This window comes from Leopardus geoffroyi, chromosome B3, assembly GCF_018350155.1.
Source record: "Leopardus geoffroyi isolate Oge1 chromosome B3, O.geoffroyi_Oge1_pat1.0, whole genome shotgun sequence".
Lineage (NCBI taxonomy): Eukaryota > Metazoa > Chordata > Mammalia > Carnivora > Felidae > Leopardus > Leopardus geoffroyi.
The window spans coordinates 60,302,480-60,328,111 of NC_059337.1; the positions used below are offsets into that span (position 1 = coordinate 60,302,480).

Consider the following 25,632-nt stretch of genomic DNA (forward strand, 5'->3'; position numbering starts at 1 on the left):
TTTAAGGTTTTTAAAATGGCCTCATGAACAAAAGTGGAAATGACATCACTACCAGAAATAACTATATAAGAAAAATATACGACCAAAGAGAATCAGAACAACTGATCCATCAAAAAAGAAAATTATAGATTGCCTCAGCATTACTCTTTCAGAATTTGGATAGTTAGACCCATATTGAAACATGGCAGTTTTATAGTTATGTGAAGTGATCAAATTAAAACAGTCCACCTTCACTGTACCAGAAGTACAATATGTTTTATAAGAATAAAGAAAAACAGTGCACAGTACACTGCAGGCTGAGTGATCTGAGACTGCAGTTTCTTTAGCTTTCTCCAACAAGACAGCATTCACTTGGAGATTAACTCACAGTGAAGAGACAGAATCTAGGTTCTTGTTTCTCAAAGTATGGTGGACCCCAGATCATCACTGGGATCCCCCTGTGCCTGTTGGCAATGCAGAATCTCAGGCACTATCTCAGCCCTACTAAATCAGAACCTGTCTCTTACTCATGTTCCCTGGTGATTCAGAAGTACATCAAAGTTTTCAAAGCTGGATCTAGGTGACTATTAAAGATCCCCAAAGAAAAATAAATGACACACAAAAAACTTGTAAAAATGAGATACAAATGCTAATTAGTCATATTTCTAAAAAGCTTAATCACACAAGTAATAAAAGTAAATTAAAATAATAATAAATTTACATGGTAAGTCTGTGAAGATATATAGTAAAGCTATATATGTCTGGAATGTGAAATTAAAAGAGGCTTGAATTTTCTTCTCAACACTGTAGAGTGTGTCTTTTGTCGTGTTTTTTGTTAGTACCTGGGACAGGTGAGATCTGAGGGAAAAAGAGGATACATTGCCAAGCTTCTCTGGAAGATAATTTAACAGTGCATATGAAAAACATTTTTTTTTAATTCTTTAAGACTATTTTAAAAATACCCTTTTATTCATCCAAGGAATATTTATCTGGGGGCCTACTCTGTGTTAGGCATCAGACAGACAAAGACCCCTGCCCTCATGGAGATTATATTTTAATGAGGGAAGATAGATGAAAAATGATGAATTTAATAAATAATTTGTGTAATTATATAAGAAAGTATAAAGAGTAATGTGTCCACTCTTTTATCCAACAATTCACTTCTAGGAATTTATCCCAAAAAACTAATATAGTTTTTAGTTGCAAGCAGCATTTATATAGTAGAGGGAAATATTGGAACCAAATGTCCAACAAGAGGTAAATGGCTAAGTAAAGGTATATTTATGACAAAAAACATCATGTTACAAAATGTAAGTTGATGTCAGAAAATAGTCATAACAAATTCCTTAGTGGAAAAAAAATTAGCAAAAGAGAATAGAAATTACCTTTTTATATTAAAGACTCATATACAAAATTTATATGAGAAAAAAATAGAGTATCATAATGACAAATACAATGGCTATAATAGGTAGTATGATGAGTAATGTGGGCTGATTTTACTTTATTTCTAAATTTTCCAAGTTTTCTACAGTAAGCATATATTATTTATGTAGAAATAAATATTATTTTTAAAAGATCCTTAATCCAATTTTATGCAGTTCCTGTAGTTCCCTTAGTTATCCTGGTTTTATGGTAGTGGTTACAACCAGGTTCCCAAACAGGTATTAGTTGTCAATGCCTCTGCTTCTTTTAATTCAAATCAACTTTAAATAATTTTATTCTTCTAGACAAACAACTTAGTTTTATTGATCCATCTTTCTCATTACATGATTATATGACGACTTTGGACCTACCACTAGATTGGACCGAATCTAATCTCAAGCTGAGTTTACTTACCACGATGCCATGGTCAGTAAGGAGAATAAATGATGCCAGGGGATCAAATCTGAGATGAATATCCTCTTGAAGAGAAAATATGTGGTGAACACTCTTACTTCTCCCAGCAGAATCCTAGTTATAAGGACAGCAGAGAAGTGACTCTTAGGCACATTTAAATATGTATAATGTTCCAAGATTAAGTTTCCAGTAACTTTTGTCAGTTATCTCTGACAAAGCTACATTTTTTCATTTATTTTTGCTTCTTCCTATAAGCACTTTAAATATAACTTATTTTAATGCCTGTAATTCTAGATTTAAATTGGGAATATCAGCATGTACTCACAATGTATTTTCTCTTAAAGAAAAATATGTATTTTCCCTCTGCTCACTGAAAAGGCCTAAAAATAGTAACAACCCCAAAGCAATGATCTAGCTGAGTTAGTGCCCAGATTGTAGTCTCAAAAATAAAATTTCTCACTACAAGGAAATAGTTGATTCCAGTTCTTTTTCTTTCATTTTTAAAGTTTATTTACTTATTGTGTGTGTGTGTATGTGACATTGGGAGTGCTGGAGAGTGGCAGAGAGAGAGAGGGAGAGAGAATCCCAAGCAGGCTCCTCCCTGTCAGCATAGAGCCAGATGCAGGGCTCAAACTGCCAAACAGTGAGATCATGACCTGAGCCAAAACCAGGAGTGGAATGCTTCACTGAATGAGCCAACGAGGCACTCCTGATTCCAGTCCTCAAACAAGAAATACACAGGAAGAGTTTAGAATATCTTCATGGCAGAGAGTAAGAAAACTAACAAAGACTACTAGGATTTTATCAAAGGACTTAGTGGTCAACCTGGAGAGGCTCCCACTAACCAAAGGTGGAATAATTTGAGCATTAGCAAGAATAAATGCAATGGATTGAAACATACCAGATACATATAAATATATATATTTTTTAAACCTTGAATTCATAATGATGCTGAATGTAAAAGATACTTTTGGTTGCCTTTGGAAGATGCTAGAAAAGCAACTCATTACCTTTAAAACTGGTTTAGAAAAGGGAGGGTGGGGGGAAGAATTTAGAATGTAACCCACCTTTCCCGTATGGACTTCTAGATCTTTTCTTTAGGGAACCATTCAAATTAATACTAATTTTACAAGGAGTGGCAATTTGAATACCACCATTTTATAACTCTAATGAAATAATGGATCTACATTTCATCTAGACCAAGGCCATCAACAGCTGCTAGAAATCCTTCAGTGAAACGCTGATTAGGTACTTCATAATGAGTGGAGGGAGAAGCCAGCAGTGTGCTCAAGCTGGCTTGACAGGCTCACAAAAGCCAACTGTTAAATTTTCAGGAAATTTGCAGGCCAGATGACATGTTAGTAGCTTAAAACCAGCTATGGTAAAAATATTTATACTATGGAAATTGGAATAAATCAGAGAAATATTACAAATCAGGGTTCCTCCTTCATACCTGCCCCAGGCTGGTTGTTAGTTATTTATCAACACACCAGTTGCTGGATAAAGTTAACAATACCTGAATAAAATGGCCAATCTTAACAATACTAAAAGAGAGAAACCAGGTCTCATAGGCTTCTGATAAAAGCATAAAACATCAGGGGTGCCTGGGTGGCTTTGTTGGTTAAGCATCCAACTTCCACTCAGTTCATGATCTCCCGGCCTGCAAGTTTGAGTCCTGTGTTGGGTTCTGTGCTGACAGCTCAGAGCCTAGAGCCTGCCCTGGATTTTGTGTCTCCCTCTCTCTGCCCCACCCCCATTTGCGTGTGTGCACCTTCTCTCTCTCTCTCAAAAACAAATAAACGTTAAAAAAAACTTTTTAAAAAAAGAATAAAACACCAAATGAAGTATTCCTGCCATAAAACAGACTCAAATGTGATCAACCCCTAAATCTAACTACCAGTTACAGAAACTAGAGGGGATGGAGGAACATGCTGAACGATACATGAATGTAAACAGCCAAAATCTAGAATAGAGGAAACTCTACAGGATAGAAGATCCAGTTTCCAAAGCAAAGAAATTGTAAGGAAAAATAAAAAATAACAAGGAGATAAGAGAGGGGAACCTGTAGATGAAAAAAAGAACTGAAGGGGCGCCTGGGTGGCGCAGTCGGTTAAGCGTCCGACTTCAGCCAGGTCACGATCTCGCGGTCCGTGAGTTCGAGCCCCGCGTCAGGCTCTGGGCTGATGGCTCAGAGCCTGGAGCCTGTTTCCGATTCTGTGTCTCCCTCTCTCTCTGCCCCTCCCCCGTTCATGCTCTGTCTCTCTCTGTCCCCAAAATAAATAAACGTTGAAAAAAAAAATTAAAAAAAAAAAAGAAAAAAAAAAAAAAGAAAAAAGAACTGAAGAGACAAATCAGCTAAATTCAGGATTTGAGCCTTGTCTAAATTCTGATTTGAACCAACCAAATACAATATATATATTCACATATATATAATTAATTGGGAAAACTGAATACAGGCTGGATAGTTTGATATTAAGGAATTACTATAGATTTTTCAGATGTGTTATGGTATTATGGTTACATTAAAAAATAATTCTTATCTTTTAGGGACACATGCTGTCATGTTACAGATAGAATACTATCATGGTGTAGGGAGGAGTAAAGTAGGTGGGGTAGAGATGAAATAAGATTGGTCATGAGTTGATAACTGTTGAAGTCAGCTAATGGATACATGGGAATTCATTACAGTATTATCTCTTGCATATATTTAAAAATTTTCCCATCATAAAAAAGTTTTAAAAAGCAAAAAGAACTTGCACTCATGTTTATCAAACTTTTATTGCTCAAAATGTTCTTATTTTAAGTTATAAGTTGTTTTAAAGCCCAAGTTTTCTTTAATTTAGAGATTTCTGGAGTCTATTCTTTCAGTTGGCAAAGTAGGCACAATAATCTAAACTTCTGATCCTCAAACTTTAGTGCACATTGGAATCACCTGGATGGACTGTTGAAACAGATTGTTGGGTCCCATGTCCAGAATTTGATTCAGAGGTTTGGTATGGGACATGAGAGTTTTTTCTTTTCTTTTCTTTTTTTTTTTTTTTTTGTTTAATTTTTCACATTTACTTATTTTTGAGAGAAAGAGACAGATAGACAGAGTGCAAGCAGGGGAGGGGCAGAGAGAGAGGGAGACACAGAATCTGAAGCAGGCTCCAAGCTCTGAGTTGTCAGCACAGAGCATGACACAGGCAGAACCCACAAACCGTGAGATCATGACCTGAGCTGAAGTCAGATGCTTAACCAACTGAGCCACCCAGGCGCCCAGGGAGTTTACATTTCTAACAAGTTCCTAGGTGGTGCTGATGCTACTAATTCAGGAACCACACTAAGAAGTGATCTAAAGGTCTAATCGCTACTAGGCTAATCTTTTAACTAATCTATAACAGATCAGCGGTTTCCTGGAAATGAGGGTAGAAGGAAGACAGCTGCAAAAGAACACAAGAAAACTTCTGAGGGTGATATATTGTATTGATTGTAGTAATGGTCAAGGAAGTCACCAAATTATACTCTTTAAATATATAGAGTTTTTGGGGCGCCTGGGTGGCGCAGTCGGTTAAGCGTCCGACTTCAGCCAGGTCACGATCTCGCGGTCCGTGAGTTCGAGCCCCGCGTCAGGCTCTGGGCTGATGGCTCAGAGCCTGGAGCCTGTTTCCGATTCTGTGTCTCCCTCTCTCTCTGCCCCTCCCCTGTTCATGCTCTGTCTCTCTCTGTCCCAAAAATAAATAAATGTTGAAAAAAAAATTAAAAAAATATATATAGTTTTTTTGTATATGAATTATACCTCAATAATATAAGAAATGTTAAAGATATAAAATGTATATTTAATTTCATATTTTTACTAAGGATTTAACTAAGCAGCCAGAAATGTTTCAGGGAACATGAGCTATGTTTTTTTTCCTCAAAAAACTATGGAAGCTGGGGTTCTGAGGCAATCCAAGGATTAGGGGATTCTTCACTCCTACATTGAGGTCTTCTATGGCCACTCCTACTTCTCTTGCCTAATTGTAAAGACAGGGAATAATTTATTCTAGGTACACTTGAACCTTCAGGTTTTCTTTAAATGATCCAACTTCTAGTAGGAAGGACATTAAGAGTTCATCCCAGGAGCACCTAGATGGCTCAGTCAGTTAAGCATCTGACTCTTGATTTCAGCTCAGGTCATGATATCACAATTCGTGAGATGGAGCCCTGTGCCCAGCTACATGCTGACAGTGCTGAACCTGCTTGGGGTTTTCTCTCTCTGCCCTTCCCCTGCTCGCTCGCTCGCTCTCTCTCTCTCTCTCTCTAAATAAATTTTTCAAAAACTTAAAAAAAAAAAAAAAAAAGAGTTCATCCCAGCCATCAGTCCCTTCTACATTCTCCCCATGAGTTTCTTCTTCCTCCTAAGCACAACACTTCAAAGATGGGTGGCATTGCAAAGTGCCTTTTCTTGTTTTACTCCTCTATGAATTGGGGATAAAACTACCCACCATATAGGACTGCTATATGGATTAAGTAAAAAACTCCAAGTGTCCAGCATCTCCTTAAAAGAGCTCAGTAAATAGCTCCTCCCTATTCAAAATCCTTCTCTGCTACACACACAAAAGATAATGAAAAGGGGAGCCTGGGTAGCTCAGTCAGTTAAGCATCTGATTTCGGCTCAGATCAATGATCTCACAGTTTGTGAATTTGAGACCTGCATCGGGCTCTGTGCTGACAGCTCAGAGCCTAGAGCCTGCTTCAGATTCTGTGTCTCCCTCTCTCTGTGCCGCTCCACTCTCAAAAATAAGTAAACGTTAAAAAATTTTTTAAAAAAGATAATGAAAATAATTACATGTGTTTCCTGAAGGATTACATGGTAATCTTCAAACTAAGACTTAACATTAGAGATGAAATAGTTAAAAACTGTCATCAAATCATGAAATTGTAGGATTTTTTTTTCAGACACTAATTCCTAAGCACAGTCTATCCCCTCAAGAATTTCACAGTGTTGATGAAAGTGATCTTTTTTTGGTAATTGTGACCACTTCCTACTCTGGCAGGTGCTGGTGAATTAAATGCCCCCTAGCTGAATTGGAATAGACATAGGCAGACTGTTACTACATATACTATCAGTGTATACTCCCCAAATAAACAAAAAAATTCTCTGATGCCTTGAAAATCCTCTATCCTAGAGCTTTCAAAACAGTGACAAATTTTCCTGTACTTGGAGACAGCAAGCAAATGCATGGATACATAAATCCGTGTTTTCTGACTTACTCTATTATCTTTGGGCATGTTGGGGAATTTGCTCCCATTACCAAAAGACTCTGGCCGAAGTTGAAAAGAATGGTTTCCTGTGGTTCAGAAATGGGGAGACTATGGCCAGGAGTTGCACATTGATGAGTCCATTTTTTTGTCTAACAGAATTATTCCTGAGTGCCCATTTTCAGAATACACTAAATCTAGTGTATTCAAATTTTTAATTAACTTAGTTTCATCTCTATCAATTGACTGGGGGAAAAAAAAAACCCACATCAGAGTTTAGTGTGGTTGCAGCCAAATCATTTATATAGTAAGTTGAAAATTACTAACTTACCTGGACAATTACTTCTATGTTATGTGTCCCATTACTGTAGTTTCTTGGGTTCCACTTCAGTATGAAAATAGGACCAAACAAATGAATAGCTTGCCCTAAATGAATTCCATCAATCTTAACTGTGACAGAAGTAATGGAGGATAAGGAAAAGGCCAAGACTCTAAAATGAGAAAATACATAAGCATGTGGTTTTAGAGACTTATCACTATACTTACAAAGGAGAATAACCCTATTATAACCTGAAATTATATAAATGTAGGCAGAACCATCACACTGTATAACCATTCGTATGACTACTAGTCCCAAGATCTAGTGGCTTTCTGAATCATGGCTCCTGGAGTTGTATAACTAAGCAAACCTGAGTTGGTGAGAAGCTAGAAACTATTCTTGTATTTTTTAGAAGGGAAAATCAATTTTCTTTTGACAAATAAATCTGCAGTAGATCCCAAGTTCTTTCTGAATAAACTGCTTGAAGTCCTGGTTTTTCATATAGGAAAAGAATATTGGTTAGACATCTCAATTTGTTAATCTAATGTTAATCCTACATCCACTCATTTGATTCCCAGTGTTATCTGCCCAAAGGAAACAATGTCATAAACAGAGCTAAGGCTACCAGGCCCTTTCAGAGAATATGATGTCTAAATCAGATGTCCAACTCCTATCCAAAAAACCTGACTGAGAGATACAGATTTCACTTCACTACTGACCAAAAATCAATCTATCAATCAGCTTGATACCATTTTTTCCAGATTAATTAGTACATCTTTTAAAAGTACAATATCCAAAAATGATAAGAATGCTGTGAAACTGGAACTCATATTGCCTGGTAACATTATAAATTAGTATCTGTTTTAAAAAGTAATTGGGTACCTTATGCACTGCTGGTGGGAATGTAAAATGGTACAGCCGCTATGGAAAACTGTATGGTGGTTCCTCAAAAAATTAAACATATAATTACCATGAGATCCAGCAATTCCATGTCTAGATATATTCCCAAAAGAAATGAAAGCAGGGATTTGACAGAGTATAACCCTGTTCATAGTAGCATTATTCACAACAGCCAAAAGGTTAAAGCATAAGTGTCTATCAACAGATGAATAAACAAAATGTGATATATACACACAATGGAATATTAGCCTTAAAAAGCAAAAAAAATTCTGACACACTCTACAAGAGGGAGGAACCCTTAGGGCATTATGTTAAAGAAGCCAGTCACAAAAGGACAAATACTGTATGAGTCCCCTTAAGTGAGGTTCCTAGAGTTGTCAAATTCATAGAGACAGACAGTAGAACGGTGACTTCCACGAGCTGGGGAAAGGGGGAAATCGGGAGTTATTGCTAGATGGGTACAGAGTTTCAGTTTTGGAAGATAAAAGTTCTGATGATGAATGGTGGTGATAGTTGTACAATATCAATGTACTTAATGCCATTGAACTGTATACCTAAAAACCAGTAAAATGGTAAATTTTATGTTACATATATTTTGCTGCATTTTTTTAAAAAGAATGATTTTAGTTGCCAAAAAAAAAAAAAAAAGTAATTCAATAGTGTTTATCAATAGTCTTAAGGGAATTCATATTTTCACGTAGAATTCCACTTCTAGAACTTTAGCTAAAGAAATTATTCAAATGAGTGTTGCCTGGGTGCCTCAGTTAAGTGTCTGAATCTTGATTTCGGTTCAGGTCATGATCTCATGGTTCATGAGTTCAAGCCCTGTGTTGGGGTCTGTGTTGACAGCATGGAGCCTGTTTGGGATTCTCTCTCTCCCTCTCTCTCTCTGCCTCTCCCCTGCTTCCACGCCTTCTTGCATGCACGTTCTCTCTCTCTCTCTCTCTCTCAAAAATAAACAAATAGGGGCACCTGGGTGGCTCAGTTGGTTGAGCGACTGACTTCGGCTCAGGTCATGATCTCACGGTTTGTGAGTTCGAGCCCTGCGTCGGGCTCTGTCCTGCCAGCTCAGAGCCTGGAGCCTGCTTCTGATTCCATGTCTCCCTCTCTCTCTGACCCTCCCCCACTCATGCTCTGTCTCTCTCTGCCTCAGAAATAAATAAACATTAAAAAAATAATAAAAATTAAAAAAAAATAAACAAACATTAAAAAAAAGAAATTATTCAAATGAAGAAAAGAACCTACACACATCAGATGCTCATTCCCAAATTAGAAAAAAACATAAAGGTTCACCAATAAGAGAGGAAAATGGTTAGATAAATTGTGGTACATTCTCTCTCTTGAAAGAAAAAAAGTAGGAATTAGAACAGACTGTGCCCTACTATTACAATGATGGAAAAACATGCCTCGAAGAACATGCCTGAGAAGAACTCAGAAATGTTAATAACAGCTCTATTTGGAGGGAAGGGGAGGGAAATATGATTACAGCAATGTAAAACGCAAAAATGAAATACACAAAAATTATAGTGGTAGGATTGTGGGTTTCTGGATTTTTTAAAAACTTTCAGCAGCTTAGGGGCATCTGGGTGGCTAGGTTGGTTACGGGTCCAACTCTTGATTTTGGCTCAGGTCATGATCTCATGGTTCATGGGTTCAAGCCCCGCATCGGGCTCTGCCCTGAGAGCATGGAGCCTGCCTGGGGTTCTGTCTCCCTCTCTCTTTCTGCCCCTTTCCCACTTGCTTTGTATCTCTCAAAATAGATAAAAGTAAACTTAAAAAAATTTTTTTCAGCAGCTTCAAAAATTATATATATTTTAACTGAATGGGAATTAAACAGTAAACATTTTCTTTATATAATGTTTACATTGCTGAGAAAAATAAAGTGGGGCATCTCAGAGCTTTTACATAGGATTATACTTGCACTCACTTATTCTCCATTAATATCAAACTGAAAGTAAATTCTGAAAAATTGCTACATACCTGATGTGTGTTGAATGAAGGAGTCTTTCTAGTGGTTCATGTGTAGCACAACTATATAGGAGTGACTTAGGATTAGTGATAAGAACCACAGGCCAGTCGCCAAAGATCAAATCTGCAAAGCTAAAGAGGTCATGATCAAAGGCAAAGATCCGGTACCTAGAGACCAGAAGACAAAAAGTAATTTAGTCACTTCATATTATAAGAGGGCATGAAGGTTATACACAAAACAAATGTAAAAATATAAAACTATACTTTGAGATCAATGAATTTGAATGCAAAGTAAATTAACACTGTGTTTCTGTCCTTCTTCCCTTGCCCTGACCACTTTATACTTCGTATTAGTCACAAATGGGATCTGATTGAAGAAATGAATTTAACTGTGCCTTAGAACAATGCCTTGTACATAACATGCACTCTTTCATTTTTAAGTAAATGCTTGTTAAATTAATTTATTTGATTTCTATACTTTATGACTGTTTTGAACCTAAGATATCATCATAAGCTAATACTTGATATTCTTCATCTCTTCAAAAATGCTAATACTAACACAAACACAACTAGAAACGCTTCAATCTTCTTTTAAACCTTTATTTCTATAATTTCAAGGAAATTTAACCGAAGTTGTTTTAGTTTTCTGAATGCATGGTGAAAGGTATAAATATTCATTAAAGAATAGCCAAAATTTTATATTTTGTACTTTTAAAACTGAGAAGAGAAATGATTAACTATGGCAGAAACAATAGTGCTCACCAAATACTCCACGTGCTCCCCTGCATTTCCCAGTCTCCCTGGTATTAGGTTGGGACCATGTGACTAGTTCTGGTCAATGGGCTGTGAACAGAAGTGACATGTATCACACTTCTGGTCCAAAGTACTTTAAGAGTGGGTCTGAATTCTCCATGTTCTCTTCCCTGCACTGGAACTGAGATATTGAGATAGTGGCATTATAAGACAGATGAAGTCTGAATCCTTGAGTCACCCCACGGAAGAGAAATGCCTTGACTCATACCAGATTTACATAAATGAAAAAATAACATCTGTTGTTATGTAAAGCCACTGATATTGTCTAGATTTATTTGTATCCATAACAAAGCCTAGCCTAATATTACTAACATACTTTTAAAAACTCTTCTATTGTACTAATACACTTAAATGTTTATAAGGCAGGTATAGGTTAGGTCCTTTAGTAAAACTCCAGATTAAACCCCAGGGTTGGAACACAGGAGAGCAGGTGGGAAGAGAAAGAGAGGAAATGGTTTCATAATATCACTTAACTTGTAACTGTAGTATTTATAAGAAATAAATAAGCTGATCAAGGGTGAGGAAAGCTATCTGGTAAGAGGCAATCCCAGCCCAGCCTACAACCTCACAGTCATGAATAGACAGGCCTTAACTCACAGTAATTACAGTTGCCAAATAACTACAGGCTTCAAGCATAGCTCTTAGACAGTTTCTAGTGGAGCCAAGTGAAATGAATAAGTACCTTCCAAGATGTAAAGCTATCTTTTCATTAATGGAAGTAGTTAAAAATAGAAAGATAACATATTCAGCTCAACAAATATTTATTTAGTGTCTAATATCTTCAGAGAACTGAGTTTGAATAAATTAAACAGTAACTGATAATAGTTAAACAATGAGATGATATTCATCTATATTTAAACTATTGTACTTAGTTATTCTCAAAATATATAGTCAGTTCTTTTCTATATACACTTTACTATATGCTTTTGATAAACAAGTTATGTTTTCTCAAAGAAAGACTTTTATCTTTATAAAACCAACTATCATGTATCTGAAGAACTTATATCACTAACATCTTATAGTAATAACTAGAAAAGGTAGATATAAAACTCAGAAGGAAAAGTGCTACATTTTCAGTTCCAGTGTTTCTCAAAGTGTGGTCCAAAGAGCTCCTGGTGGGCTTTAAAAAAATTCAGTTTCTTGCAGTTCTAGACCAACACAAATTCTCTACAGATAGGGCCTCAAATTTTTAATTTTTAATAAGCTTCTCCATAATCCTTGAGCACACAAGAGTTTGAGAACTATTTCCTAATGGATGCATCTTAAAAACCCAATGTAACATAGTGATGGCAAGCATAACTGTTGCAACAAGGTTTTTGCATATCGACATACATAACATATATATTACTTTAAAAATTTAGAGCTATCAGGGTGTCAGGGTAGCTCAGTGGGTTGGGCATCCGGCTCTTGGTTTTGGCTCGGGGCATGGTCTCAAGGTTCGTGGGTTGCTGAGAGCACAAAGCCTGCTTGGGATTCTGACTCTCTCTCTCTCTCTCTCTCTCACTCTCTCTCTCTCTCTCTCTCCCCCTCCCCCATGCATGTGCACTCTCTCCCTCTCCAAATAAATAAATAAGCATTAAAAAAAAAAACAAAAACAAAACTTAGAACTATCACAAGTTTTTCCTTAACTGGGATCACCCATGATAGCAATAAGAAACCTATCATTGCTTTATCAAGACTTACATGTGTAAGGTTTATTTTGTGGGGTAGTTCCCTTACCTTCTGTTATCCTTCCAGTCTCCCACCTCAAGTTCCAAAGTGCCCTGGAGGTGACGAGTGTGCAAAACAGGCATCAGTCCGCCTAGTGTATGGAGGTGCCCACACAAATACGCTGTAGCTGAACTAACCAATGAAAAATAAATGGAATAAATGAGCAGATAACTTGTGATGCCAAACTCATAAAAAGACCTCTTCAGGAAAGCAAGATGGGTTGAGTAACGTAAAAGAATTACAAATAATTAATTTTGATTTTGGAAGCCTGCCTCACCTCATTATTGACCGAATTCCTGGTGATGGAGAAAGGATAGTGGATGTTGTATAGTGTCCGAACCAAATACTGTGGTTGCTCCGACTACTTTCCTTAACGAGTAATAGAAGTTCCTCCATCCGTTTCTGAAATGGGAGAAAAACAGAAGGATCTTTAATTAGGGCTCAGGCTGAAATGTATAGATTAAGAATCCCCCTTGGAGTTTTATAAGTATATTATGTCTAGGGCTTAAACCCTACTAATTAATGACCTGTATGGTCCTGTTTTAAACTGTTTTCACATACATTATAATTCATTTGGTCCTAAAAATACATCTATGCTAGGGTGCCTGGGTGGCCCAGTCAGTTAAGGGTTCAACTCTTGATTTCAGCTCAGGTCATGATCTCACGGTTTGTGAGTTTGAGCCCTGCATGGGCCCCATGCTGACAGCATGAGGCCTGCTTGGGATTCTCTCTCCATCTCTCTCTGCCCCTTCCCTGCTCTCATGCACACATGAGTGCACTCTCTCCCTCAAAATAAATAAATAAACATTAAAAAAAAAATAACTCTATGCTACGTAGGGCAGGTGTTATCCCCATTTGATGGATAAGGAAATTGAGAAGAATAATCTTTAAATTACATAAGTTTCTTTCTTTTTTATGATAAATTTCTTTATAGAAATAAAAAAGAACCTCTAATCTTTCAGCCCTGTATACTACATTGCAATTAATAAGGAGGATCTTGAGGGGGCACCTGGGTGGCTTAGTTGGTTGAATGTCTGACTCTTGATTTCGGTTCAGGTCATAACCTCACAGTTCGTGGGAAAAAGCCCTGTGTTGGGCTCCATGCTGACAATGAAGAGCATGATTGGGGTTCTCTCACTCTTTCTGCTCCTCCCCAGCTTGAGTGCTTGTACTCTCTCTCTCTCTCTCTCTCTCTCTCAAAAATAAAATCAATAAACTTTAAAAAAAAAAAAAAAAGAGGATCTTGAAACTAAACTTCTAAAATAAGATATACATATGTCCACAAAAAGCCTTATACCTAAATGTTCAAAACAGTTCTACTCAGGATAGCCAAAATCTAGAAACCATCAGTATATCCAAACAACACAGTGCTATGCAGCAACAGGAAAAGAACTATTCGAACACATAATAGTATGGATGAGTCTCAAAAACATTATACTGAGCAAAAGAAGCTAGACACAAGAGTAATACTGTATGATTTCATTTACATAAAATTCTAGGGGCGCCTGGGTGGCTTAGTTGGTTAAGCATCTGACTTCCGCTCAGGTCATGATCTCATGGTTTGTGGGTTCAGCCTGCATCATGCTCCGTGCTGACAGCTCAGAGCCTGGAGCCTGCTTCAAATTGTGTGTCTCCCTCTCTCTCTGCCCCTCCCCTGCTTGCACTCTCTCTCTCTCTCTCTCTCTCAAAAATGAACATCATAAGAAAATTTTTAAGAATATTAAAAATAAATTCTAGAACAAACAAAACTAATCTATACTGACAGAAAACCAACCAGTGGTTCCCTAGGATTGGGGTGAAGACTGACTATACAACTTCCTGGGATGATAGAAATGTTCTATCTTTTTTAAAAAAAATTTTTTTTTTCAACATTTATTTATTTTTGGGACAGAGAGAGACAGAGCATGAACGGGGGAGGGGCAGAGAGAGAGGGAGACACAGAATCGGAAACAGGCTCCAGGCTCTGAGCCATCAGCCCAGAGCCCGACGCGGGGCTCGAACTCACGGACCGCGAGATCGTGACCTGGCTGAAGTCGGACGCTTAACCGACTGCGCCACCCAGGCGCCCCAGAAATGTTCTATCTTGATTGTGGTGACAGTTATACAAGTATATACACTTGTCAAAATTCTTCAAACTCTTTAAATGAGTGCATTTTATTATATGTAAATCATCCCTCATCAAGTTTATATCAAATATAACGTGTACATGTATAAATATAAGTGAATGATCTGTAAAGTGCTTATAGCAATGAATTCCTGGGCTGTACCTTCAGGGTTTCTAATTAATAAGTCTCTGCGTTTTATAAGACTCCAACTGATTTTCATGCAGACCTGATGTTTGAATATCTTAAAAAACATTAAGGAGTAGGCTTTGATAATTGCAAGATAACAAAATATACCTTCATTAAATAAAATGCCTACTAGAAAACAATGCATTGCATAATATTCTGTTCACTTGATTTCAAGCTCTTCTGAATCCTCATATCACTCTGAATCTCCTTCAGCACTTAGCAAATTCTGCCCTTACTGTAGTTATTTCTGCACTAGTCTTATGCCCCTCTGCTAGATTAAATATTCTGAGATGAAGGACTTGACCTTATCACTTTTGTATTCTTACATATGAGCACATTTGTCTTGCATGTGGGCATGTGCTCATTAATGAGTAGACATTTGTTGTACTAAGAAATAATGAGAGGGGTGCCTGGGTGGCTCAGTCGGTTAAGTGGCCGACTTTGGCTCAGGTCATGATCTCGCGATCGATGAGTTCGAGCCCCGCATCGGGCTCTGTGCTGACAGCTCAGAGCCTAGAGCCTGTTTCGGATTCTGTGTCTCCCTCTCTCTGACCCTCCCCTGTTCATGCTCTGTCTCTCCCTGTCTCAAAAATAAATAAAATGTTAAAAAAAAAAAAAAGAAATAATGAGTTTCTCACATGTGATCTTCCAGACACTTTTAATCTAGCAACAGTTTTCATCTAACTTACAAAAAAAAAAATACTTTAAAAGAAACTTATTTACTTCAACGGTTGCCCTTCTCCTATTAAAAAAAAATACAGACCATTAGTTAGAAATGGCAACTATGGGGATTTAGGAATATACCATATAGTATAAAAGCTGTATGCCCTACACCTTGCAAAGTGCATGTTGCTCTTAGTACATATTTAATAAATGTCTACTGAATTATATAAAATGTGAGGTACTCTTTGCCAGATTTTGGGATAGGGATAGCAATGAACAGGATAGCGGTGACAGTGCTGAAGTGCCAGTGATTTCTTCTAGCCATACTTGTAATCACAGTAAATGTTTTTTTCAAGAATTTCTTGATTAGAATTTGTTTACCTAGGATAGTTTTAAGAGAGCCGCATGTATCCAAGAAAAAAAATAGGTTAGCTACAAAGGGAAGTGAGATTTTTACCGTACCTCATCTAAAATTCCAAAGAAATTATAGGGTCTCTTGGGCCCTGGATTTTGGGTGGCATCCAAAGAGATGAAAGAATAGTTGCCAAAGGGAGTACTGTGGACATAATGGAAAGAGCCATCCCTACGTACGGCAGAATATTTCCTAAAAAATACAAGACAGGAAAGTTTTAATGCAATCACAAAAAGACAGAATGAGTTTAAATTCCTTCCCTTGTATCACACAATATGTTGCCTCCCTTTGAAAAGAAAATTTCCTGATCAACAGAGAAATACACTAAACTAGATCTGCAATAAACTGATTAAAAGAAATTAAAAAATTTTTCCCATTGTCTACAAAGATTCAAGCAATCTAATTAATCAATAACCAAACAAAAGGTCATCAAGCAAAGCAGAGAAGTAGGTAGCTATTTTAGGCAGTTAGAAAGAGATCAATTAGAATCCAGCAAAACGGTATTTACCAATCATTGAAAAATTTACTAAGAAGCTACTAAGTACCTAGGAGAATTCTTGGTGTAATGAGATACAAAAGGTGTTTACATCTTGAAACAGGACTACAGAAGCTTAACTCACAATAAAGCCTTGCAAAGATGAAGTCATCAAGCCAGGAGAAAAATGTTAGTTAGGTCTGGGTCAGTAAATCTTTTTCAGTTCCTAAAAATGTATTGGTAACATACACAAGGCACACATTCAGTAATGAAAGTCCTCACTACCTAAGTATCAACAGTGTTCAGGTGTCCATAAGGTTGGAAAGTAAAGAGCAGGGGGAAAGTACAGAGAACAGAAACTCATTAAGATTTGTTGAATAAACATGAAGGAAGGTATAGATTGCATTGGGGACATATTTATATTACTCAAATGTCAAAATATTATAAGAAAATAGGTAAGTGTCTTATATGACACTTTACCTAAAAGCACAAATAGAAAATACAAATAGGCTTCTGAAACAATGTGTTATCAGAAAGCTATATTTAAGCCACAACAGTCATCAAATATATCATAAAATAAATATATTGTCATACATATTATAATTAATAGTCAATTAGTTCTATTGCCTCTCTTCTTGGTATTTTTAAATTTTCTATATTGGGGGTTTTTTCCTCACTAAAATTTTTATTTGTATTTTTGCTGCTTAATTTGTTTTCAGAGTTACTCTTTAGGTTCTTATCATCTCACATACGTTGTTTCATTTCCTCCATTTTTAACATATTACAATCCAACTATCTAAAAATAAACCCCACTATTTGAAAGCAGAGGTTAAAATATATGATACCTATTAACATTTTCTAAATGCTGGATTCTGGCATTCTCTGGGACATTTTTAAAATCAAGATTTAGCTTTAAGATTTTTTTTTTCCTTCAGGTTGATGTATCTGTAGTGTCTATTTCTCTGGCAAAATGCCATTTATTAAAAATTCAGATAAAGTTTGGGGTGCCTGGGTGATTAAGTCAGTTAAGTGTCCGACTTCAGGTCAGGTCATGATCTCATAGTTCGTGGGTGTGAGCCCCACATCAGGCTCTGTGCTGACAGCTCAGAGCTTGGAGGCTGCTTCAGATTCTGTGTCTCCCTCTCTCTTTGCCCCTCCCCTGCTCATGTTCTGTCTCTGTCTCTCAAAGATAAATAAATGTTAAAAAAAAACATTCAGATAAAGTTTAGGTGTTTAGAAACAAAAACATAAAGGTAAGAAACTTTCAAGTGACTAAAATCCTCACTCTCCCGATAACAGACCCTAAGTCCTGTTAATTCTTCTTTGAAAATGTTTCTTAATTCATCTCCATAGTCACCATCAAAGATACAAACAGATAACAGAAAATTTTCATCTCTGACCTTTTCCTTCCTCACATTAACAAAAGAGGACAACTTCATTCTCCAAGTTATGTTGACTCTAATTACATGTTAGTTAACCAATGCTTTTTGACCTACCACCTTCTAGCTGATGTCATAATCATCATATCTATGTACTTTGTTAGATAGGTTTGTCTCCTATCACTTCAGGCCCTTCCATATCATGACGGGACTATTATAGGACTCTCCTGTTTGCTCTATAAAACTCCAATCTCCCTCTTTTTTCCTTATTATCCCTATCTTTTTTCTTTTTTTGCTGTGTGATTGCCCTTTATAAAATATTATTTCATTATGTGACTTGTCTCCTTAGGAATCTGTACTGAATTATGAATCATTACTCAACGCATCTAAATTTCTATACTTGTCACTTAAAATCTCCATAAATTGGCCCTAAGCTACCTACCCAATGTCATACCAGTCCTCAAGATGGTCCTTTATTCTGGTGATGCCAGTTTCCCTACTGTCCCTAAAAGCTCATTCTAGCTTTTAAAGCTCTGGGGTTTTACCTAAAATATACCCCCTGGGGAGCCTAAGTGGCTTAGTCGGTTAAGCAACTGACATCGGCTCAGGTCATGATCTCACAGTTTGTGAGTTCAAGCCCTGCATCAGGCTCTGCACTGCCAGGGCAGAGCTTGCTTGGGATTTTCACTCTCTCCTCTCTCTCTGCCCCTCTCCCAGGTGTGCTTTCTCTCTCAAAATAAATAAACTTTTTTTAAAAAATGTAAAAAATATATATATATATTACACACACATACGTATACATACATATACATATATATCCCTTAAAATTTCTTACTTCCTAAATGCTACCTATCTTTTAAGACTGAATGCACTTTTTACTTCTTTTATAATGTCTTCTCTAACTTGCAACTAGTAGATATATAAGTTCTGGAGATCTAATGCACAGCATAGTAATTATAACCCACAATACTGTATTATAAATTTGGAAGTTACTAAGAGACTTGGGGCGCCTGGGTGGCTCGGTCGGTTAAGTATCCAACTCTTGATTTCGGCTCAGATCATGATCTCACGGGTTTGTGGGATCAAGCCCCACGTCAGGCTCTGTGCTGACAATGTAGAGCCTGCTTGGGATTCTCTCTCTCCTTCTCTCTCTGCCTCTCTGTCAAAATAAATACATAAACTTAAAAAAAAAGTCAATAAGAGACTAGATCTTAATTATTCTTATCACAAAAAAGAAATAATTATGTGTTGGTAATCAAATTATTAGCTAACTCTAAGGTAGTCATCATTCCACCATATATAAATGTATTACATAAACATGTTGTACATCTTCAACTTACACAGTGTTATATGTCAATTAAATCTCGATAATAAAATGAAGTCTCCTCTATGTCTGCCCTATGCTGACTTCTGCTCTTTCAGATTTCTCATAGTGATTATCACGTGTACCAAATAATCTAGCATTTCATCAGTCATCCCTTCATTGTTCTTTTCTAATTGTTTCCTAAACAATTCTTATCTCCCTTAACTGGACTTCCTTGAAGGTAGAGGCTACATTTTTTAATATTAGTTCTTGTATCTTTCACATTACCCAACTAATGATGGGCTGTCAATAAATTCTCACTACTTGAGTGATTGACATTGTAAGATAAAACTATCAAATACCCTGGAACTGAAAGTAAAATTACAACTAAAAGAAGCCCAACACATTGAAACTAGAGAACTGGTCTCTAACTTAAACAGCCTTTCACATTCACAGTCTTTTTCACATTCACAGCAGATAAAGAAAATTCTAATATTTCTATGGCATACTGGGACAAAAGGACAGAGCAGCCAGGGTGACCAACGATGCTCCTAGAGGCTAAGAGAATCAGTTTCTCAGTATTCTTAAAATCCACAGTACTCTAGTGACAAACTCTAACCTAAATGACTTCTGATGTATAGCATGGTGACTAGAGTCAAAAACACTCTTGTATATTTGAAAGTTGGTGAGAGTAGATTTTTAAAGTTTTTATCACAAGAAAAAAAAGTGTTTTAACTATGCGTAGTGATGGGTGTTAACTAGACTTATCGTGGTTACTATTTCACAATATACACAAACATCAAAATTTTATGTTGTACACCTGAAATGAATATAATGTTATATGTCAGTCATACCTAAGTAAAAAAATCTAAAATTAAAAAAAACGACTTCTGCTATGCATCAATGGCAAAAAAAGTTTCTGTGAAATAGTGAAAGTATTTATTAGGCAATAAAAAGCATTAAAGTATATGAAATAAAAGGAATTAAAGAAAGAAAAAGGCTTGGGAGAAAAAAAAAAAGAATTTAATCTGTCACTGAATACACAAAAATTCTATATTACCAAAGGGTCTTTATATAGAAATTTTGTCACTTAAAAAATGTTTTTACCCATTCATTGACTTGACTGCACCCTCCTTGTACTACCTCATGGTCTTCTGTTCATTACAGTACCTGTAATAATTCTCGACACTCTCCAGACTTGCAATGTTGAATACATCTAATTAAAAAGAAAAGAACAAACATCATCTATATTAAAAAGGATACAAATATGTTAAGGACTAAAGCAAAATGGCAATACTTTCAATAACCCTTTAAATGCTAGAATGCCAATAAATTAGCTTGATAATTCTTAAATCTTGATAAAAGAATTCATACTATCTGGAAACTTATTTAAGAGACCTACTATACTAGAGAATAATAAATACTTTGATACTACGTACTATACAGTATAAATCAATTTCAAGTTGTAAGACTGGACTGTTGTTGCTGCTGTTTTAATCCTGTGAAACATGCCTGATACAAAGATCCATGCCAAGTGTTTCTGAACAGCAGATCACTTTGATAACAGGGCCAAAGTCCCTCTCTTCTTAAGTCTCAAAACGATTCAGTAAGAAAAGAGTTATATAATGGTAACGGGTAAGGTGGTCCTAGAACACTTATCTGGAAATAATGATGATTTCATAGAGCTCGACTGCCTGGTTGCAATAACTAAAATTATTTACCTCGGCTTGGAATTCCAAGAATCTACTACATTTCTAATAACTTTAGAGAATAAGTTGTTAAGTCCAATTTAAGACAAAAGAAATATTATTGTGTATGTAATCCTCTTACTAAAAGAACTACACTGTTATAGTTAATCTTAATAAAAAATAGTTTCCTCCTATCTTAACACAGTATATAAACATGTATAAAAACACATACCATAAGCATTTGTGCCTATACAAGTCAAATTAGATTATCATGAACTCTAAAGGACAAGTTCTGCTCACAAGATCTAATCACAAGAGTCTGACATTTATTACTTGAAATAAAGTAGCTTGGCCTGAAAAAACGTTTTACATATGTACAGGCATGCTTTTTATTGCAAAAGAATTTGATCTCTACCACTAATTAGGATTAGGAAAAAAGGGAAATGTAAATACAGATCTTCCTCAATTTACAGACAAATCCACTATAAGTTGCAAATATTTAAGTAGCCACCTGGGTGGCTCGGTTGGTTAAGTATCTGACTTTGGTTCACATCGTGATCTCACGGTTCGTGGGTTCGAGCTCCATGTGGGGCTCTAGTGATGACAGCTCAGAGCCTGGAGCCTGCTTCAGATTCTGTGTTTCCCTCTCTCTCCGCCCCTCCCTTGCCCGTGCTCTGTCTCTCTCTCTCAAAAATAACTTTAAAAAAACATAAAAAAAGAAAAAAGAAAAAATGCATTTAACACACCTAAACTACTGAACAAGAGATTATCCTCACCTACTTTAAACATGCTCAGAATGTTTAAAGGCATTTTATAGGCATTATATAGGCATTATAGGCATTATAATGTTTATAGGCATTAGCCTATAGTTCGGCAAAATCATCTAACACAAAGTCTGATTTATAATAAAGTGTTGAATAGCTCATGTAACTTATTGAATACTAAGAGTGAAAAATGGAATAGTTGCATGGCCACAGAATGGTTATAAGGTTACTGGCTGTTTAACCTGGTGATCATGTTCAGCATTACCAGAGTATCATACCGCATATCACTAGCCCAGGAAAAGATAAATATTCAAAATTTGAAGTATACTTTCTATTGAATGTATATCACTTTCACACCATTGTAAAGTCTGAAAATCATAGGTCTAACCATTTTAAGTTGAACCATGGTTAGTTGGGGCCAAACTTATGGGGTATACCAGAGAAAGTTGTAAGCCAGATATCCCAACATCAATTAATGATTCCTAGTTGTTTGGTAAGAACTATTTATAAAGAGGGCATTTTCTGATCAAACCAATAGCTGTGCATTTCACCAGATAGAATTATCTGTTTCAAATGATAGCTTTAAAAATATATATAATTAGGTACACAATAGCAATTAATAATCAAATGAAGCAAAGTACTTAACCATAAGGAAGACAACCTTTATAAAACAAACCTACCATTAGAACACTTTGCAGAAGAGTTCATTTCCCTACTAACACTATAGTAACAATCTAAAAAATGGGAAGGGATTATCTATTTCTCTCCTCATGCATACGGAGATTTATTTGCCATTTAATTTTTTAATGTATACACAGTAAAATTCATTTACTGTGATGTACAGTTCTTTGGGTTTTGACAAATGCATAGGTGTATCTACCGCCACAATGGAGAACAGTTCCATCACCTCCCAAAATTCTCTCATGATGCCTCTTTGTAGTCAGCCTCTGTCCCAACCCCAACCCTTGGCAACCATAATCTGTTCTCCACAGTTTTGCTTTTTCTTGAATGTCATATAAATGAAATCATACAGTATGTAGACTTATGGGTGGTAGTTTCCTTCAATCAGCAAAATGTATTTGACTGACTGATTCATTCATTCATGCATTCATTCATTTATTTCAAGTACCCTCCATGCCCAGTGTGGCTTGGAGGCTACTTCAATATGCCCAATGAGCTCGAACTCAATACCCTGAGATCACAAGTCAAATGCTTTACGACTGAACCAGCCAGGTGCCCAAAATGTATGTATTTTTTAAACAACTTCCTGCATAGGTTTTGCTAGAAGCTTTTCTTCATGTAAAGAAGAAAGGGCCATACCAACTTTCCCCTCATAGGCTAAAAGTGACATGTGATCTTTTAAATCACATAATATAGTTGTATTTCAGAGTTGTGGCCTTCAGTCTATCTAAACCTATGTTACAACATTACCATTTTATACTTTTATAATCTAAATTGGAGAATGTAGGCTCTTGAAGGGGGAAAAAAACTAGTTTTGATTTTATGTGGGTCTTGACTCTTACCATGATTTCCTTTGATATCAAGCCACTTGGTTTTTTCCAAGACCCTTGTCTTCTTCAGAATACCATGGTAAGTTTGCCATTCTACCTCATGCTGCCTGGATCCAAACTGTTCCTCTGTTTTGGCATCAGTGAGATCTCCTGTAGATTTATATAAGACTTGAATCACAAAGTAAAATAAGCTCCAGGGGGTTAAAAATTGTTTTTAAGTGCACACTAAAGGAACAAAGACACTTAAAGTACTCAACATGTATAAACATAACAACTTATGAGTCCATCTATGTCCACAGCAAGCCATTTAAAATAAGATTTTCTCAGCAAGGACTTTGTTTCTTCTGGGTTAGCAAGTGCCTGTTTAACCTCCTGTGATATTAGAAATGGGTTCTGAAAAAAAAATTATCTTTAAAGAGAGCAATACAAAATGCATCATGAAACTCTGATAAAAATGAAAACTATAAGAATTCCAACACTCTGGGCAGAAGCCTGATATCTATGACAACCATATTTCCACACCCCAAATCAGGGTATGTAATCTGACCAAGTGTTATTTTTACAGCAAGAAGCAATCTGGAAGATGTGGTTTGGACAATGAAACACCAACATTTCCAGAAAACTAAGTGTACAGTTGAAATTGAGGTTTTCCATAAAATGAGGACTGATTCTCTATCATGTCAGCAGAGGTGTTTCAGTAAGGTGGGTGGGATATGAAACCCCCAGTAGACAAGACAGATGCTTTTTTAGCTTGTCCTCCAACACATTTTGGGAGCAGTTAGTCCGGAGAGCCAAGCCACAGAAGTACCAAGAGGTGAAGAAAAGTGTCCTGAGTCACGTTAAGCCACAAACAATTGACAACATAAGGTTGACTAACGTTGTAAAACAAACAAACAAACAAACAAACAAACTGTAAATGTTAGTTAAAAAAAAAAAAAAAGATAACTTCTGATTTGTGGTTAAAGGACTTTCCCGAATCCTCTCTCAAATCCAGAACTACAACGACGACGACAAACAGGTACAGATATAAGATATAGTAAACGGCATACTAACTGGTATCACGAGCCTTGCTTCTGCTTTGAGGGAACCTTGCTACTGCAAAGTTACTTCGATCTTGACTCAGTTACCCATGGCAAAGGTAACCGCAATGTCCCATCTCCTCTACAGAAGGACTCACCGGGGGCTGGGGCTATAGTGTTCCCAATGTCCCCGAAGTGAAAAGCTGCAGCCCAGGCTAGCATTCTACCATTCTGATCACAGAACAACACGACCACACGGCAACCCTCCCTACCTGTTGCCAGGACGAGAGCTGGTTGAATGATGCCAATAGTTTCTGAACAGAACTTCTCTAAGTCTACAGCTCTGCCTGGATCGCGAAACCTGCTCAGGTGAATGTCGGATATCTGCCGAAAGCAGGTATTAAACAGAGATATCTGAGTCAGGAAGAGGAAGCACAGACAGCAGGCGACCCGGCAGCTCTCTAAAGGCGGACGGAAAAGGCAAGGATGCAATGCAATAACGAACCCTCCCAAGGAAGGACAGCCAGAAGAGTCCCCAGCCAGAAGTTTGGGGCCGCGGCAGTGACGCCCCCGCGGGAACTGCCCGCGTCCCACCCCGTCGGGCAGGCTCTGCACCCACCCCCCGCCGTGCTCCCGCTGAGTCACCTGCAGACCCCAGAAGATGTTGCTGGCTCCGGGGCCCGGAGCAGGGTGCGGGCTCCGGGCGGCGCGGGGCTGGGGCAGCGGCGAGGGCTGACCAGCCAGGCCATAGTGCTCCAAGAGCACTGCCGCCAGTGCCGCTGCCGCCAGCCCCGTGACCACCTTCATGGCCAGCATTGCGGCCATTCCGCCCGCTCCTGCGCTGCCCTCCCGGTCCCGGGTTCCCCCGGTGCGGCGCCCCCGCGAGCTGCTCTGGCCGCACTTCCGGACTCTATGGTCGCGCGGGGCCTAAGGCTCAGCTTGTCTGTCGGGGCTGCACCTGCGCCTCGCAGCGCAAATGCAGCTCGCCAGCCGCCCGCGTCTCGGGGCAGGGTTTGCAAACCGAATGCGGGGGAAGAAAAGGAAACTGAGACCTCCAGCACCAATCAGGGTTGCCGAGGAGTGGCAGGGAAAGGACCCTGGTCCGGGAGGCGGAAACTAGAGTCCGGGCTCCGCCTTAGTCAATCATTCCTGACCCCAGTGGGTCAGTTTCCTTACCTGTAAAACGGAGTTAATAATGCCTCCCGTGCGTACTTCACAGGTTTGTGAGAATCAAAGTATGTATGAGGACGCCTTTTAAATTACTGTACAAATGTGACAGATGGCTTTCTTTCGGCCCTTACGATTATTAACAACGTGCTTCCATAGGTTTTCAATACATGAAATAAGTATGTTTTGTGATGTTATTTTTACCTAAATCT

General features: G+C 37.5%; 1 protein-coding gene across 4 annotated transcripts in view; it reads right to left on the minus strand.

Annotated features, from left to right (window-relative positions):
• TMEM62 (transmembrane protein 62) overlaps positions 1-25,333 on the minus strand; it is a 33,992-nt gene extending 8,659 nt beyond the window's left edge. The window contains exons 1-10 of one of the 4 annotated variants that reach the window (XM_045447993.1): positions 24,899-25,333; positions 24,526-24,637; positions 23,247-23,384; positions 20,442-20,487; positions 16,165-16,306; positions 13,026-13,150; positions 12,758-12,880; positions 10,238-10,393; positions 7,370-7,529; positions 1,816-1,929 (exon numbers count right to left, since the gene is read on the minus strand). In XM_045447993.1, coding sequence (XP_045303949.1) covers positions 1,816-1,929; positions 7,370-7,529; positions 10,238-10,393; positions 12,758-12,880; positions 13,026-13,150; positions 16,165-16,306; positions 20,442-20,487; positions 23,247-23,384; positions 24,526-24,637; positions 24,899-25,078 — 1,296 coding nt within the window. In that variant the 5' untranslated portion in view covers positions 25,079-25,333. Of the gene's footprint in view, positions 1-1,815; positions 1,930-7,369; positions 7,530-10,237; positions 10,394-12,757; positions 12,881-13,025; positions 13,151-16,164; positions 16,307-20,378; positions 20,489-23,246; positions 23,385-24,525; positions 24,638-24,898 lie in introns of those variants that run through there. The other 3 variants (XM_045447994.1, XM_045447996.1, XM_045447995.1) reach the window with 3 other exon arrangements.
• Positions 25,334-25,632: the final 299 nt, after the last annotated feature.